The following is a 16897-nucleotide window of genomic DNA, read 5'->3' on the forward strand; positions in this document are numbered from 1 at the left end:
GGGGAGACTGTCACGAGAAAAAAATTCATCTCCCTGTCTTCCTGGCTGGACCGCGGCCGGCAGCGGCTGAGGATGTACGGCCGGGAGTCGGGGCTGGAAGCGCAGGTGCTGAACCCGCGCTGAGGGACAGAGAGACTGAGGAGCAGAAGGACAGAGGTCCCGCTGGATGTCCGAGCGGCCCTCGGACACCCCCACTGGTACCCAGGCCCGCCCGTGGGTCCCGAGTTTGGCGGCTGCGCCACCGACCCTGGGGGGGAAATCGCAGTTTGGGGCAGCGCTCGCCCGTGCCCTGCGTCCCATCGGCACCACGGGGCACCGACAAATCCGTAACCAATTAAGCCTCAATTAACGTAGCAGTGGGTCCCCAGCCCGCACCTGCAGAAGCGGCGGTGGGTCACCCCTCCAGAGCACTCGCAAACTCATCACACACATCCCCACCTGCTGGGACACCCCAGGAAATATTTCCCTGCTCCTCACGCCCCCCAGGGAAGTTTTGTGAGGAAGAGGGGGCAGGAGGGAGGAAGGAGGACACGACACCACTACATTTATTAGTTTAGATTTTATTGGGGTGGGCGAGAAGAAAGGAGGGGGGTTGCCTTACAATTGAAGGGGTTACGGCATCAAAAGTCACACATACACTATTCCTGTCCCCGCTGCGGGGAAAAGCTGCCGGGAAGCGCCAGCCCAGGCGGGGGAGCAGGAACGCGGGGCTGCAGCCCCGACCCGCCACAACGCTCCGACCGAGACAAGGGGCTCGAAACAACCAAAACGAAAACCAAACCAAAAAACACATTCCGAAAAGCCGTGCGCCCCTCCTCCCCAGCCCCAAACCGGAGCTGCTTATCCCTGCAACCCTCCCCCCCAAAAATAAACCAAAACTTTCCTTTTTTTGCAGCTTTTTTGTTTGTTTCCTTTTATTTTTTTTCCAAAAGTTTTGGGTTTTTTTGGTCTGCAGGTTGTGGATCAGCTGGGCAGCCTTTCCTCCGTCCCCCTTTGCCTCCCTTCTGGACACCTCCCATGGCTGCTTCCATGCCCCCCTCACCCTCAGCCCCAGCCCCAGCCCCAGGACGGCACAGCCAAGCTTGTGCAGAGCTCTCAGGGATGGACGGCGACATGAGACCGGGAAAAGATTCATTTTTTAGGGAAGAAAATCGAAATTTAAAAAGATTTTTTTTTGTTGTTTTTACATTCTGTTCCATGTTAGACTCTAGATAAATGCCAACCCAACAGCATCAACTAAAAATAATCGTGGTCACTGGAACGGACCGAGTATTTACATCATTCCCGCCGCTCCCCGCGGCAGGAGGCTGCACAGGACTGGCGAGCCGGGGCTTCCACACCCGCAGGGGCTGAGGGTCCCCGCACAAAGCTGGGGGGGCACTGGCAGGGCAGGAGCCAGCCTGCGCCTCTGCCCGGGGGGCAGCAGGGGACACGCTTGGCTGTTTAATTTTCTTTTTTTTTTTTTTAACTCCTCTTCTGTTGCATTTAAAAAAATAATAATTATAATAAACCTGGTGGAGTGGTGCAGGAAGCAAATAAATATCAGTCAGTAGAGATGGGGGCGGCAGGACCTCCCCAGCACATCGCCACTGCTAACGAAGAGGGAGGAGGAGGAGGAAGAGCCCAGAGTCCTGCCCAGGAGGCGGCGGGGAGTCCCCGGGTGAGGGTCAGTGGCAGCTTGGGGGGATGGTGACCGGTCCCTCACAAGACCTGGAAGCGCCAGGACGCCTGGTCCTTGTAGTCAAGGCAGTCGGGGGAGTTGAAGTTGAGCTTCCAGGAGGCAGCAGCGGCAGCGGCGGGCTCCTTGTAGTCCAGGCAGTCGGAGGAGTTGAAGGGCAGCCCTGTGCCGCCGTAACCTTGGTGGTGGTGGTGGTGGTGGTGATGGTGGTGGTGGCCCGAGCTCTGGCTCAGCGGGTGGTGGTGGTGGTGGCCCGGCACCGAGGAGGGCCCCATGGGGCTGAGCTGGTGGGGATGGTGGTGGGAGTGCATGGGCGCCAGGTAGGAGCTGCAATCCACGCCCCCGAAGTAGGACGAGGAGGGCGGCGCGGGGTAGCCCTGGCCGTACCCCCCGCCCTGGCTGTAGGACACGGGGTAGGAGGCGGAGGCGGCCGAGGCGGCGGGGCCGGCCCGCTGCATGCAGGAGGCGGCGGCCGGCGGCAGCGGCTCGGGCACCGTCACCCCCGCGGGCGCCGCGCCGGGAGAGATGGAAGCCGGGCTCCAGATGGATGACGCCGGGGTGCTGAGAGAGGCCGGGGCGCCCACCGGGGCTGAGGAGGCCGAGCTGGAGGAGGAAGACGAGGCGGAGCTGGAGGCCGCTGCCGGCGGCGTGAACTGCCCGCTGCTCTCCGAACCCGAGCTCTCCCGAGCGGGCGACGATTTCTTCTTGGCCGGACGGCTCTTGGCCCCTCCGCCGCTCTGCTGCTGCTGCCGGCACTTGGCGCGGCGGTTCTTGAACCAGACCTGCAGGGAGAAAACGGGGTGCAGGGGAGCAAGGAGCGTGGTGGGGTGAGCAGGGGCCCAGACAGCCCCCGAAGGGGCTCTTCAGCCTGCGAGCACCCAACCACCCTCGCCTTGGCACCAGTTGTCCCGGTGTCCGCTGACACCGCGCACCCCTCACACCCCCAGATGGAATCCCACCCCTGCCCGGCAACCCGGCCACCCCGCAGCCTGCCAAAAGCAAGGATGGCCAGGGTCAAAGGCTCCTGCATATCCCTGGCATATCCCTAGGATATGCATATCCCTGCATATCCCTGGCACAGTGACAAAATATGGATTTGGGGGACAGATCCTGTGTTGGGTGCTGCCTGCATATCCCGCCCTCCTGGGTATCCATTGACCAGTGCCCAAAGGGAACAGCTCTGGGAAACACCCAGGTGGTAGGGCTGCTATACCCTGGAGCAGGTGGAGGGTGACAGAAAATTATTAATATAAATAAAATTAATACAAAAGAATAAAAAATAAAGACAAATGCACCATTTTTGGCTGAATGTCCCCACAGTGGGAGAGACAAGCAGGTGGGAACCCACACGCATCCCCTGTGCCAAGGAAAGAGTGATGAGTGTGGATGGAGCAGCCGATCTGAGCAGCGCCAGCTGAGCTGAGGCGGTCCTGCATGCCCCATCCCACAGTAGTGCAGGATTCCCCCACGCAGGTCCGGTACCTGGACTCGGGATTCGGGCAGGTTGATCTTCAGGGCGACCTCCTCCCGCATGAAGATGTCAGGGTAGCGGGTCTTGGCAAAGAGCGCCTCCAGCACGTCCAGCTGCGAGCGGGTGAAGGTGGTGCGCTCCCGCCGCTGCTTCCGCGGGGTGGCTGCGGGATGAGCACCACCACGCCGGTCACTCTGGGCCCCTCCGCACCTCCCGCACGCCCCGGCAGCGGGGGAGCCCCGGTGTCCCCGGGACAGGGGCCTCAGGCGCACCCCAAAGAGCGGCAGCGTCCCCGCACACCCTCGGCTGCCGGACCCCGTCCCGCTGCGGGCAGGGAGAGGGGCACAGGGCTGGGGAAGGGTCAGGCCTGGCTCCAGTGGGAGCTACGGGGAGATTTCGTTGTGTCGAAATTAATTACTTATTTTGGTTGCTGTTCAATTTGAAACTTCTTTATCCTTAAAAATCCCCGGGAAAACGAAGACACGCCGGGAGGAGGGGGGAAATTCAGCTAGACCCAATGTCCCCAGGCAGGGGTGCAGGCAAACGACCAGCCCACCACCCACCCTAAGCCGTACGGCCCCACCAACCCGCAGGGGCGGAAGTTTTCCCCTCCGCTGGCTGGAGGGTGGGGGGCTGGGGGGCCGCGGTGCGCGGCACTCACCCGGATACCCCACGGAGGGATGCAGCAGGTCCATGGCGGGGCCCGTCAGCCCCAGCCCGTTCATGCCGTAAGGGGGCTGTTTGAGGTAAGACATCATGCTAGAAGCCGGGCAGTTTTCTTCCAAAGTCCGGCAGGAAAAAAAAAAATCAAAATCAAATCGAATGTATGGGGTGGGGAAGGGGGAAATGAAAGGAAAAAAAAAAAAAAACCGACAAAAGGAGCCCCCGAAAAATCCCCAAATAAGAAGAAAAAAAAAAAAATTAAAGCCAACGACAATTTAAAAACGGAGCACAAAGTCGGCGTGAAAGGAGTTTTTTTCGTTCAGTCCTGCCGTCACGGCCACCAGGTCCTCGAGAGATAGCAGGTGAAGTGAGAGAAAAATAAAAACGAAGGAAAAAAAAATCAAAATAACAACGAGGATCGAGAAACTGACGGATTTCTTCCCCGCGTAGAGGCGAGGCCGGAGCGTCTGGGGAGAGAGCGGAGAGAAGCGGGTGAGGCTTCGGCCGCCCGAGCGCTGCCCGGAGCTCCCGCGGGGCTGCGCCCACCCGGCGCGGGGACTCCACGCGGGCGGCTTCCGATTGTTAATTTTATTATTATTTTATTTTAAACGAAGGCGAGTCGCGCGCAAGTGCCGAGAGGCAACAGTGCCCGGCGATCGGGAGAGATAAAGCAATTATTTAAAAAGATAATTGGATTAGGAATCAAAAGGAGGTATCAGAGGAGGGAAGTATAATTAATTTAAAAGCAAGCAGACGGGGACGTTTTAATTAGAAATGGATAAGAGTTAAAAAGGGGAAAAGGAAAAAAGAGCGCGCCGGCAGCCGAGCGGGCGACAGCGCGGGCAGCCGGGACGGGAAGGCGGCGGGGCCCGCCGGGGGGCTCCGGCAGGGCCGGCGGGGGGGACACGACACGACAGACCCGGCAGCGCCCGGGCTCGGGGGCAAAATGCCGCAGATAACCGCGGAGGGGAGGAAGGAGCGGAGAGACCCCGGCGGCCCCGTCGAGCCCCGGGGGCAGCCCCCGCTCTCTGGCACGACTTCCCCCATGCCGGGGCAGTGGGACACCCGGCCCGCGGGGCGGGGGATGCCGGGCGCGGTTCGCGGTGCCCCCCGTAGGCCGGGGCCGGGCGCAGGTCGGGTGGCAGCGCCGGGACCCGGCGTTGCATAACTTTGTCGGGGACGCGGCGGAGCGGGCCCGTCCCGGGAGGAGAGAACGGGGAAGAGGAGGGAAATAAAAGTGAAAAAGAGAAGAGAGGGAAGAAAAAAATCCCGAGGGGGCCCCGGCCCGGCCGTGCTCACCACCCCTGCCCACGGCGCCGCGGGCCCGCTACGCTCCGTCCCGGCGCCGCCGCCGCCGCCCGCCCCGTCGGTGAGCGCGGTGCCCACCGCCCCCGCCCGCCTCACCTGCGCGGCCACCTGCGGAGCGACTGAGCGCCCGCCCGACGGCCGCGGCGGGGGCTGCGCGGGGCAGCGCGGGGCGGAGCGGGCGGGGGGCGCGGAGGGGGCGCGGCGGGGGGAGGGAGCGAGGGGGGCAGGCAGGTGAGAGGCGGGCTGGGGAGGGGGGCCGGGGGGGCGCTGCCCGAAGCCGAGCCGCGCACCCCCGACTTGTCGGGGTACCCCGTGTTACCTTGCCGGCGGCCCGCGCTGTCGGGGCGATGGAGCCGCGGCCCTGATGAGGATTGATCACCTACCCCCGGCCCTACCCTTGTATGTGCGCGCAAAGCAACTGCGTAACCAGCCTGGCGCCAATCCCCGGCCGCTCCCCGCCTGACTGACAGCCGCCCGGGCAATGGCAGCGCGGGGCGACGGCTCCTCCGCACCGCCCCGCGCCGCTCCGCGCTCCCCCGCGCACCGACCCCGGCGCCGCGGAGAGCCGGCCGGCGGAGCCAGGGGTGCAGGGGGCGGGCACGCAGGGCCCGCGCAACCTCCGCGGAGAGGGCGGGTGGTGGGAATTGTTGGAGAAGTGCGGAAGAGGGAGGGCCGCTCCGCGCCCGCGCAGCTCTGCCCCCTCCCTCGGGATGCCCCCCACGCCGCTCCGCGCCGTCCTCCGCGTCCCTGCCGCCCGGGGAGACCGCGGAAAAAGTTTCGGCCGCCGCCTTCGCCGGCACGGAGGGCGCTCCTGGGGAGGGGAGGAGTGTTGTAGCCCCCCCATCCCGATGCCCGCAGGCTCTCGCAAACTTTGTGCTTTAAAATAGCAATAAAACTACAGCGACCGCGCCTTTCCTCGCGTGTCCCGAATTTAGGGGCTTCTACGCGCCGCGGGGGCGAGCGGGCGGGGGCCGCACGGGAGCCGTGGGGACAGGAGCGAGGTGGCACCGGGCGCTCCGCGGGGCCCCACTCTTCGCTCGAGGCGGCGCGGTCGGGACGCGGCCGCCGGGCAGGCGGCGGAGCGGTCCCGGACCTCTAAAGAGGCTCCGGTGCGCGGCTTTTGTTGGTCTCCCCAAATCAACTCCCTCTAATTGCAGTGGAGCTGAAAGCGAGCTAATGTTCAAAGGCGCTGCCCGCCGGCCCCGATCGGAGCGCGGTCTCCCGGGGGGGAAGACTTTTCCCCCCCACCATTTTATTTTGTTGTTGATGGAGTTTTTTCCCTTCTTTTCAAATCTTTTTCCTGTGCGAGGAGAGAACCGTCTAAGCCGGGCGGGAGGGAGCCGATGAGCAAAGGAGGTTAGCAAGCTCCTCCACTCCCGCAAAAGTCAGCGACACGGGCACTTTTCCCCGTAACAAAGGCGCCGCGGCCCATTCACAAAAAAAGCAAAGGCAGGAGGAGGGAGGAGGAAGAGTTTGCGGGGGCAGTTCTCCCCCCTTCCAGCCCCTCTCCCCCGTTTTGCCCCGGTCCTACGGGGCAGTTCCTGGCTCGGGCTGCGCTCCCCCCGCCCCCGCCGCCTTCCCATCACTTCGCCCCGCCGGGGCAGCCCCGGTCCTGGCGGGCAGCACCGTCCCCCCCGAAGCTTTCCCCCCCACACACCAGGGGGTATCCATGCCCCACCAAGCCTCCCGCAGCTCCCGCAGTTACCCAATCCCCAATTGCGGACGCCTCCCCGCAGGCTCGGCCGGGGGCTGCGGGCAGGGCGGGCGCGGGGCTCGCCCCCCCCCCCGAGGTGACGGTCCCGGCGACTCCGATCCCCCGTTCCCTCCGCCGGACGGAGCCGGCGCCCTCCCCGCTGCGCCCAGGTAAGGTCGGCGGCAGGGCGGGAGCTGCGGGTGGGCAGGGGGCCGGGCTGCGCGACCCCGGCCCCGGCGAAAGGCAGGGACAGTTCGGTCCGGCTGCGGGGCAGGGGCCTCCTGCGGCCGGTTTGCCGGGCTGGGGGCGAAAGACGAGGGATACACACACTTACTTTGCCCTCAGCCCAGCGACTGAGCTACTTTTTTCTCTTTAAAAAGTAGGCAAACACCGGCCTCCCCAGGAGGAGAGGATGCCCGCCCGCGGCCCCCCTCGCCCCAGAGGCAGCCCCACGCTTCGGGGCTCAGCAGCTCCCGGCCGGGCAGGCAGCGCGGCGGGGCTTTGCCGCCTCTCCCCTCTCGAGCCTCCGCCGCGTTCCGCAGCCGCGGAATCCTCGGAGTGTGTTTCCTGCCATACCCAGCTCCTGAATTTTTACGGGGAGGCAGAAGAGCACGGCGGAACCCGCTGCCCCAGCCCCCCCCACCCCAGCTGGGGTGTTCCGCGTATCTTCCCAAACTTCGCATGGGGCCAAATCCACCTGCGGGCCCCGGGGCAGCCCCCCAGTTTCCCAGGCCGGTACATCCCGCGGCACCGGCGGCCGCTCGCACAAAAACCGGGCGCTTCCCTCCTCCACGGGGGACTCCTTTCGGCGAGAGCGGCAGCGCGGAGCGGGCCGCAGTCGCACCTGGAGCCGCCGGCGCTGCTGCGGTCCCTCGCGGAGCGGCAGCCGCGACCCCGCGGGGTTCGGGCTCCTTCCGCCCGCTCCGCTCCGATCCCCCCGGGCGCGTTCCTTGCGCACCCGCGGCCGGGCTTTGGCCGCGCAGCCCCCACGCCGCTGGCGGGCGGCATCGGCCCCGCGGGGAAAAGTTTTACCTCCTCCTCCTCGAGTTGCATTTTATTAAAGTCAAACAAAAAACTTTTCCGTCCGCTGGGTTTCGTTGCGTTGGCGAAGCGGCGGCGGCCGGGGCGGCCCGGGGCACGGAGCCCCGCTGTCCCTCCCGCCGGGATCGGTCCCTTCCCGCCCCCCGAGCCCCCTCCCCGGCCGACTGAAGGCGGGAGGGGTGAAGGGAGTTTCCCAGGTAAAGAGGAAAGCGGCTGTTACGGTAAGAAAGATTCGGGTTTTATTGAAAATTTTATATATGACTCGGTGTTGTAATAAATAAACGAGACGAGCTCCACGAAGGGACGATGCGAGCGCGGGACACGCTTGGGGGCACACGGACGGGGCGGGGTGCGGTGGGGAACGCGGCCGGGCGCAATAAATAACGCGGAGCGGGCGGCGCGGTCCGGTCCGGTCCGATCCGCGGGAGGACGCGGGTGGGAAGTGTCGCCGGGCCGGGCCGGTCTCTGCCCCGGGCTGCCCCACTCCGCTCGCAGCCGCTCCCAGGGTTTTGTGCCAGCTCTAGGGGAGAAGCCCCCCGAGTAAACCAGAGCAGCTCGGCTCTACTCCCGGGGAAATGTAAAACTGATGTAATAAACCACTGGTAAATACAGCACATTTTTAATAATAACTGGGGTGGATCTGACCTAACTATAAAATGTAGGTAGCTTATTAAGTATTACATATGGCAGGACTAGATGAAACCATTCCCAATGATTTTTTTTCTATATCCCCCTCTCTAATCCTATTACGACAAAAACATTTTTATTTCAAAACTCAGCCCTCCTCCAGCTCCAGAAACCAGCATAGACTATTTCTTCTCCTCCTTCCGCCCATCTCCGGCATCGCCCGCACGCCAGGGGTCTCGGCGATTCCATTTCCAACGCTTTCGGCAGGAGAGCTGAGCCCACAAGGAAATCATGGGACAACGCGAGTTCGCTTGAACGGAAAACAAAAAAACAACGGAGTGGGGCCCGGCGCAGCCTAGATCTGGCCTAAGAAAATGGAAAAAAAGTTTAATTTTTTTTCAAAACATCTTTTTTTTTTTTTTTTCCCAGTCTCATGTCGGCATTTTAAGAACATAAGAAAGCCGCGCTGCGATTTCGCTGCCGCCGCGGGAAGGCCGCTCACTGGAGAACGCATTTCTCTTCCTTCTTGGCCATCTTGCCTTTGTTTTGCTCGAGGGTCCTCTCCAAATGCTCGTCCTCTTCCTCGGCCCTGCGGAAAGAGGCGGCGGGAGGCGCGGTGAGGGGCTGCGCGGGATGGGCGCCGGCCCCGCTCGCCCCTGCGGCCGCGCCGAGTTCCCCCGCGGCCACGGCGCCCGCGGACTTGGACCAAACTTTCCGTGGGGACCGTGGCGGCTCGGCGGGGACCCCCTTCCCCTTTGCCCGACTCACTGTTTCTCCTGGGCGTCCAGGTCCCTGACCAGCGCGTCCCGTTTGTTAACGAGAATAACGAGTTCGTCCAGCAAGAGCTGCTCTCGCCGCTTCTGCGCCTCGGTCTTCTGCCAGTCTGCGGGAGAAGCACAACAAGAGCAGCGGTGAGAGCGGCGGCCGCCGGTGCCCGGCGCAGCCAGCCCGGCCGGAACCCGCGCCCGCTGCGGCCCGGCCCGGCCCGGCCCGGCCCGGCCCGGCCCAGCCCAGCGCAGCCTGGCACAGCCCGGCCCGGCCCGGCCCAGCCCAGCGCAGCCTGGCACAGCCCGGCCCGGCCCGGCTCAGCCCAGCGCAGCCTGGCACAGCCCGGCCCGGCCCGGCCCAGCCCAGCGCAGCCTGGCACAGCCCGGCCCGGCCCGGCCCAGCCCAGCGCAGCCTGGCACAGCCCGGCCCGGCCCGGTACAGCTCAACGCAGCCTGGCACAGCCCGGCCCGGCCCGGTACAGCCCAGCGCAGTCTGGCACAGCCCGGCCCGGCCCCGGCCTCTCTCTCCAGCGAGGCTACCGCAGGGACAAGCGCAGCCCGGCGGCGTTTCGCCCTCCTTGGCTTGGGGGAGCTGAGCAGCGATTTTGGGGTCGTTTCGGTGGGGGTTTCTTTCCTTTTTTTTTTTTTTTTAATTTTTTTTCTCTTTTTAGTGTAAAATTTGTTTTGTTTTTCCCCACGCCTGTGTCCGCTGGCGGGCATGGCCACTGCCGGGTCTGCCTCCCGGAGGAATGCCCGCTTCCCGCAGCCCGGCTCCTCTCTGCGCGCTCCTCGCCCGCGCTCAGCGGCTGGAGGAATCTCACACAGAGCACCATATGCTCCGCAGTAACTTTAAAGGCAGGTATCGCTTAATTAGCATTTCCCACTTTGAAGTAAAAATACACTTGCTACAGAATATCGCAGGGCTTCTCCAGCCCCGGCCCTGGCAGCCAGCGGCGGGTGGGCAGCATCGCTATTCCCAGAGGGATTCCTCTGGCCGCGGCCCGGCCCGGCCCGGCGCAGTCCCCCGGGGCCGCCCGCAGCCTGGGGCTCTCCAGCCAGACCGTGAGGGCTTGTCGCTGTCAGTCAAGCCCCAGCCTTCCCCGCCTCCCTCATTAAGAAGGTAAACAATGAAAAGCAGGAGCAGTAGATTATGAGGGAGATAGCAGGACAATTGAGGAGCGGGAGGGAAAGAGGACACCAGCTCCAAAAAAAACTCCAACCACCGGGAGAAGCCATCGCCACCAGCCCGGCGGTGTCCTCCTCCTCCCCGGCCGCGCTTCCCGAAGGCGAGGGGAGAGAGGGTGCAGTCCTTTTGGCTTTCTCCCCCACCCACCCGTGCTCTCCATTGCCCTGGGCGATCATGTTAAAACTCACATGGCTGGTGCTTATTCAGATAAGCCGAACAATGCTCCCCACCGGTTACCATGTGAATCTTCACAAACCCCGCAAGAATGCGGTGGTTCAAATCCCCCTGACCCCCCTCCAAAGCCAAATTTATTCAAGACAGCAAACTGCTCAGAAGCTTTATGAAAGCAAGTGGTGCTAGAGGGAATTCAGCCTTGTATTTACAAATTAAAAATTAGATGCATCATCATGCAATGAAGGTTGGAAGAGCCGCAGAAAGGCAGGAATGTGTAACCGCTTTTATCGCGCCCTCCTCGCCGTCTGCCTGGGCACACGGGCCCACGAGCGACCTCCAGAAAAAGCAGCCCGCGGGAGAAGCCGTGGCACACGCGAGTGCAGGCACTGCGAGCAGCCAGCACGCACGGCCGCGTCCCGCCGGCAGCGGCGGCACCAGAGCCCTTCCCGGAGCGCCGGCCTGGCGGGGCATTGCCCAAACTTCCCGGGAGTTTTTATTTTTCTAATTTTTCTCCTCCTTTTCCTGGTTCTCCTTCTTCTTCTTTCTCATTTTTTTTTTTAACGTGTCCTTTGCCCTCCACCGTTGCTAAGGGAATAATTTTTTCAGGTGTACACAGATTAGAAGTGGAGTTAGCAGCTAAAATTACTGGTAATCCAAGCCTTTTTTTCCTGCCACAAAGCTGCTTTAATTTGGCTAGCAGCATTTTAGGTGCTACTTCTTGGAGCAGACTCCAGATTTCCACTGCTGCTTCCCCTTCTGCTTCTTTTGGGCAAAGCTCCTTCACTTCAACCCGTTTAAAACACACTGCTCTGCCACTCTGCGAGGGAGAACTTCCCCAAACCGCAGCGTTTTGCCCCACAAAAAAAGCCCCTCACACGCAATGAGATCTCAGCATGACAACACTGAAAAGGCCGCGAAAAGGGCCACGGCAGCAAGCCAGACAGAAAAGGACAGAAAGAGACATGGCAGAGGGTTTCAGGGGTGTTCCCTTCCCCCCAGACATGGTTCCCAACTTTCAGGTAAACTTTTCTCTGGCTTCAGCTGGGAATTGTGCTGGGACTCGGGCTCCCCCAGCACATCTGGGCACATGAAGCTCTGGATGAAAAGGGATTTGAAATCCATTGTCTCTACCTGGACTTTATAATTTTTTTTTTGCAATTTTGATGGTCTTAACTTCCTATTTTTAAAGCTTTTTGTTTGTTTGTTCATCCCCTGTTCTCCAGATGCAGCAGCAACTTTAGCTTTTGAAAGAGCAAAAACTCAGAATATTTCAGTAAATATTTTCCTCAGTCTCTCACCATTTTTCTCTTTTAAGTCCCTTCCTAAGTGCTACAGGTTTTGTTGCTTCATCTTATAGCCCTGTGAAGTACATAGTGTCCTATCAGGATTTCATGGAACAGAACTGTGTATTTGTTTGGGGTTTTTTGGGTTGTTTTTTTTCTGCATTTGCTTATTATAAATGTTTGAAATACGCCTTGGGAAAACCTGCTGGCAGAACTATTCCCTTGCAATTTTACTTCCATTTCTAGGAAAGGAGTCTGCCTTTCCTCTCCCCAAAATAAATAAAGAGTCAAGCAGCAATTGGTTAAAAGAGTAACTGACTCTAAGTATTTAAATAACATTTTATAGGTGACTACCTTGCAATTTTGTTTTATCCAACAAAATACTGCTGGGCAGCAGTTTCGGGAAGCATCCCTATGTTTAAAAAAGCAACTGTGTTCAAGTTTGATTCCTACCTGTTGTGCCTTTTAAGCCAGGATTACCTATAACACCTGTCACATATAGTTACCCAGGCTGACTGCTCTGGGAAGCTACAATATGGGCTGTGATTAATTTGAAGATTTCAGAATAATACTGTTATAAAAGCTACACTCTGGACAAAAATAGGATTAAGCTCTGATGCTGTATATGAGCTAAAAGTGTTGAAAGCTAAAACCCCCGTGCCACCACTCAACGACGGGCAGTTTAAAATGACCGAGTTTGCTATATTCACATAGAAGTAGAAATGTTTTCAATTATTCATCTTCATTGACTTCATATTGTCTTTTTTTTCCCCCCACTGCTTAAACTGATAATTACTTTGAGCAAACAGACGTCCAGTTCCCATAGAAATGCTTTAATAGAAAATGGTCGAAAGTTCTCGCAGTAAAACCTTCAACCTTGCCACTATACTAAATAAGCCTGGCACTTTGATGAAAATTAACACTAGTTTTGTAAAGAGCACATTGGGGGATTGCAGTCAGGTCTTATCTTTAGTTCCAGTCAACTAGCAATCCTGAAAGAGTTTGCATCATCATCAGAGCAGGCCATTTGATAGGATTCTGCTGCTGAACCTAATCAATCTATGGAATACTGTGGCTGCGCGGTGTAACAAAGCTAAAATAGATTTACAAATGGGGTTTTAGAGGATAAGCTCCTCCACAGGATTACATATTGATTTTAAATATAAAAAGCTTATCATATAAACCATAACTACAAAAATAGTGAACCTATGCATAAATCCTTTTAGAAGAGCACCCACTTCAAACTATAAGCCAAGAATAAATCAAGATGTACAAAATCCGAATGAAGATCCATTTCTTGGGCAGAAAACGAACACACCACCCCAAGGTGTGCAAAAATGAACTTATCTTTTCTAAGGAGGCATTAAAACTCGACTGAAAAAAAAAAAAAACCAGAAAGGAGTGAGAGGCAAGGTAGCTGGAAGTGAGGCATCCCGGTACTCGGCTGCAGCTGCAGTGAAACCGGGCTCTGAAACGCAGCACCCTGTGTACAGGAGCCGCCGGCTCCAAACAGCCGGGCAGGACGCGCGGGGAGGTGCAGAGGTGAAAACGGACCCCGTTTACCTGCGTTTTCTTTGGCCTCTTAGTGAGGGCTTTCCGGCCTTTCTCGGTCGGAACAGTCCAAGAGGAACACTGTCTAGCTGGAAGCAGGCAGCGCGTTAACTCCCTCTTTCTTATCTCTATGGCTCCGTGGGGGAGGGGGGGAGCATGCCTTTTTTTTTACCACCCTGGGTCATTCATGTGCTCCTCGTGAAGTGCGGTAACCCTCCAAGAGGCCATTCAGCTCCCGGTGCCTGCAGAAGAGCGGCCGGGAAGGAGCCACTGTCTCCACATCACTGAGCATCCTAACGGGCAGCACCTCCGGCCGCAGCGCTGCCCGCACGCTGCCCAAGCAGGCACGGCAGAACCGCCTTTATCTGCCATCAGCAGGCTCCCACCTTCCGCAAAGCTCTTTTCTCTCCTTTTTTCCCCTGTCATCAACCAGCTAAGTAAATTGGTTGACAGATTTTTAAACAGCATAGTCACGCGTGGAAGAGTCAGAGCAATTTACCAAAACAGTAATTACCACCTTTCAAAGACTTTTTCTTTTCTAAGTTCCAGTTTGGGTTTGTGTGTTTTGCCTTTCTTTTGGACAAACAAGCTGCTCCCATCCTGTTACATATACATGTGTGTGTGTGTGTATATAGATATACGTATTTTTTTTCATGCCCATATATTTTGGTTTTGGAAGTGGTGCTGGTAAAAGTGAGATCTGTCTTTTCAGCTCTTTCAGGGAGCCCACGCACTCATTAGCACTCGGCTAAATGGCCTCGGAGACGACAGCGCTGGGCTGTCCAGGCAGCCCCTGCTTCTCCAGAGAAATCACACTGGAAATGGTGTGGTTTCAGCAGGGCTTCCCAAAATCTGCATCTTTGCATCTTCGAAATACAGAAAACACCGGTGCACCCATCGAGAGGCGAGATGTCACAAATGCGTATTTTTGAGTTTTCACAGGTGTTTTCCTGGAAGAGTTCCTCCTTTAATATGGTTTTTGGGTAAATGCAGGTAACTGTTAAAAGTTCTAGAAGACCAATAATCTTATTGAGAGCTAAAATGCTAAATGAGGACTTTGCTGCATAAATTAAAAAATCCCCCAAAATAACCAAAATTCTCCAGCTCTTTATGTTTGCTTCCTAAACCTCTGTTTACCATATCACCAGTAGCATAATAAAAAAAAAAAAAAAAAAAAAAAAAAAAAAAAAAAAAAAAAAAAAAAAGGAAAAAAATGAGAGAGAGAGAGAAAAGATTTTTTTGGAGTTTGGGCATACCTCTCTGAATTTACAAAAAAAAATTTAAAAAACCATTTTTGTTCCAGAAAATGTGTAAATGGCAGAAGCTGCTAGACATTCAAAGGCTGCTGCTCGGACATTCCAAGGCAGTATACATATATGAGGCAATTAAACATCGAAAGTTTAGGTTCAAATCCAGGATCTCTTAGCTTCTCTCCAGTTTTAGATTATTTTACGTTTTAAATATTTCATCAGTACAATTCCAAATTAATCTGGCTTGTCTCTGCAGAAAGCAATGTATATATTTATGACCCAGGATTATCCAAGAATATAGTGAAGACAGTCTTATGCAAAAAATATAACTACAGATAGAGAGATATGAAAAAGCTACCTGAAACCTGCTGCTTTTTTCCAACAAACTTATGCTCCCAGTGAAGTCTCCAAACTAATTAGAATTGATTTATTATGGATCAGGTACCTTATCAGGTGAAGAAAGAAATTACCATGGACAGTCAAAGGGTTGAGAGGTCAATACAGAATAGCAAAATCAATTTGCATTGATTAGACAAAAGGTCCATTTTACAGAGCCCAAAGGATTAACTTTAAAGCAAACATCTTTGAACTGTAAGGCAGCATTTGTGACTGAGAGGTATAAGTGGTGCAGCATTAGAAAACACTTAAGATATTTAAATAAGAAAATAATGCAAGCAATGGTTTAAGCTATCTGGATGTTTATTTTTTATTATGAATCATCCCAAGGATTATTGTACCATTCACTGGAAAGCCCTATGGAAAGGGTGCAATTGTTTCATTTATCCCGTGTCAATCTTCCCCTGAGTGTTACCTCCATTCAGGTGAGGTGACTAAACTGGGGAGAGTCACAGGGAAGGGAGAAACTCTGTGCAAAGGATTGCACTAATCCTGCTGGTGCTCGTGATGAAATATTTACTTGACAAAACGAGACTTTTTCCCCCTGAGTGAGTTACTGCTGTAGAACAGGTCTGAAACATTAAAAGGAAGAGGCCCTCTTGTGTGGGTCACTCCTTCCTTTTTCTGTGGCACCAACAGCAGCACGATGCCGCAGGAAAACCAAGAGAGCACTGCTGCAACAAAAACTGTAAGCCCCAGACATACGCTCTACCTCCTCATCATTTTGTTTTCAAAGTTTATTGCAACAAGACCATACTTCTTTGTCCCGTATCTCAGTTATTTTTACTTTTTTTTTTTTTAATCCTGAAGAAAACTTAATACTGGGATTGCAGCCTCTGCACACTTGCCGTGTGCTATCACTTGAAGTGATGTAAATATCAGCATTACCAATGGGCTCCAGAGAAGCCTCCACGTTTGGCACTCCCAGGCGCCAAACCTGCCCGGCAGAGAGAGCTTTCCCCCCTCAGCCCCCAGCACTGCTCTTACCTTCAATAGCCAGCATTGCTCTTAGCTCCCGGTTCAGCAGCTCGTAGCGCCTTTCTAGGTCATGTTCTTTTTCCCTAGGCAAGTTGCAAATGTTCATCAATATGTTAATTACTAAATCATTAAACACTTAAAAGCACCTTTAACTTACATTGATTTTAGGACTCGCAACTGACTTTTCTCTTTAACTTTAAGCTACTCCAAACAAATGATACACAAACTTAAAATCTGGCTCAGGTGGTCTATTCAGTAACAGGGCCTTTTCATTTCACGTAAGGTCGGCTTTAATTGTCAGTTTAACTCCGCTGCGCTACAGGATGCAATTATTTCATATTCATCTCTGGAACAGCTGTTGTGGAATGTCCAAAGTATAAAATATTCCCCATGATCTAATGAGCAAATTCCAGCATCAACCTATTCACCAAGATAATGTGACACTGGAAGTATTATTCTGTACACATTCTGCCCTAATCAACAATAAAAATTAGACAAGGGATTAGAAAGCTTAATATTTTGCAGGTAAAATCCTCTGTCAAGTTCAGACCCAGCAGGAGATAGGTGAGCAGAGGCTCTTCCCAGGGAAGTATGCAGGCATCTACACTAGGTGGCATTATGGAAAGAAATATCAAAGTGAAAGAAGCTGGAAGAGAAGCACTCGGGGCAGAATGCCTCTACAAACGAGCAGCACCTTCTCCTTTCCTCAACACTGCCAGTGAGAAAAGGTTCATTTGTCCTTACTTTGCAGTATCAGTGGTATTACTGCACTGCGACTGATTTACTGACAACCCTTCAGCAGAGATGGGACTGAGGATTTTCCACAAAGCA

At 56.1% G+C, this 16897-nt stretch overlaps 3 protein-coding genes across 18 annotated transcripts in view; 1 reads left to right on the forward strand and 2 right to left on the reverse strand.

Annotated features, from left to right (window-relative positions):
• Positions 1–544: 544 nt before the first annotated feature.
• Positions 545–5543, reverse strand: OTX1 (orthodenticle homeobox 1). 2 transcript variants are annotated; one of them, XM_038134081.1, is made up of 4 exons: positions 5440–5543; positions 3811–4279; positions 3161–3312; positions 545–2460 (listed from the first exon to the last, which is right to left on the reverse strand). In XM_038134081.1, the coding sequence occupies exons 2-4, from the start codon at positions 3905–3907 to the stop codon at positions 1702–1704; spliced, it is 1008 nt and encodes a 335-aa protein (XP_037990009.1). In that variant the 5' UTR covers positions 3908–4279; positions 5440–5543; the 3' UTR covers positions 545–1701. The 2 variants fall into 2 exon arrangements, with proteins under 2 accessions (XP_037990009.1, XP_037990010.1); XM_038134082.1 differs by having other exon boundaries at positions 3811–3927; positions 5440–5490.
• An 81-nt stretch (positions 5544–5624) lies between these two features.
• LOC119699598 (basic proline-rich protein-like) lies at positions 5625–8048 on the forward strand. Its single transcript, XM_038133317.1, has 2 exons — positions 5625–6983; positions 7197–8048. The coding sequence occupies exons 1-2, from the start codon at positions 6790–6792 to the stop codon at positions 8020–8022; spliced, it is 1020 nt and encodes a 339-aa protein (XP_037989245.1). The 5' UTR covers positions 5625–6789; the 3' UTR covers positions 8023–8048.
• A 22-nt stretch (positions 8049–8070) lies between these two features.
• Positions 8071–16897, reverse strand: part of EHBP1 (EH domain binding protein 1) — a 207348-nt gene continuing 198521 nt past the window's right edge. For 10 of the 15 annotated variants that reach the window (XM_038133307.1, XM_038133314.1, XM_038133303.1 and 7 more), the window contains 3 exons: positions 16076–16149; positions 9250–9364; positions 8071–9070 (listed from right to left, as the gene is read on the reverse strand). In XM_038133307.1, coding sequence (XP_037989235.1) covers positions 8980–9070; positions 9250–9364; positions 16076–16149 — 280 coding nt within the window. In that variant the 3' untranslated portion in view covers positions 8071–8979. The remainder of the gene's footprint in view (positions 9071–9249; positions 9365–16075; positions 16150–16897) is intronic. The other 5 variants (XM_038133301.1, XM_038133316.1, XM_038133315.1 and 2 more) reach the window with 1 other exon arrangement.

This window comes from Motacilla alba, chromosome 3, assembly GCF_015832195.1.
Source record: "Motacilla alba alba isolate MOTALB_02 chromosome 3, Motacilla_alba_V1.0_pri, whole genome shotgun sequence".
Lineage (NCBI taxonomy): Eukaryota > Metazoa > Chordata > Aves > Passeriformes > Motacillidae > Motacilla > Motacilla alba.

Bases quoted from the DNA above. Each gene is read 5' to 3' on its own strand.
- OTX1 (XM_038134081.1), bottom strand. From the start codon at position 3,907: ATGATGTCTTACCTCAAACAGCCCCCTTACGGCATGAACGGGCTGGGG. The intron at 3,313-3,810 runs GTGAGTGCCGCG...CTCATCCCGCAG, and splicing joins TCCCTCCGTGGGGTATCCGG to CCACCCCGCGGAAGCAGCGG. The intron at 2,461-3,160 runs GTACCGGACCTG...TTCTCCCTGCAG, and splicing joins TGCCCGAATCCCGAGTCCAG to GTCTGGTTCAAGAACCGCCG.
- LOC119699598 (XM_038133317.1), top strand. From the start codon at position 6,790: ATGCCCCACCAAGCCTCCCGCAGCTCCCGCAGTTACCCAATCCCCAAT. The intron at 6,984-7,196 runs GTAAGGTCGGCG...TTTAAAAAGTAG, and splicing joins GCCCTCCCCGCTGCGCCCAG to GCAAACACCGGCCTCCCCAG.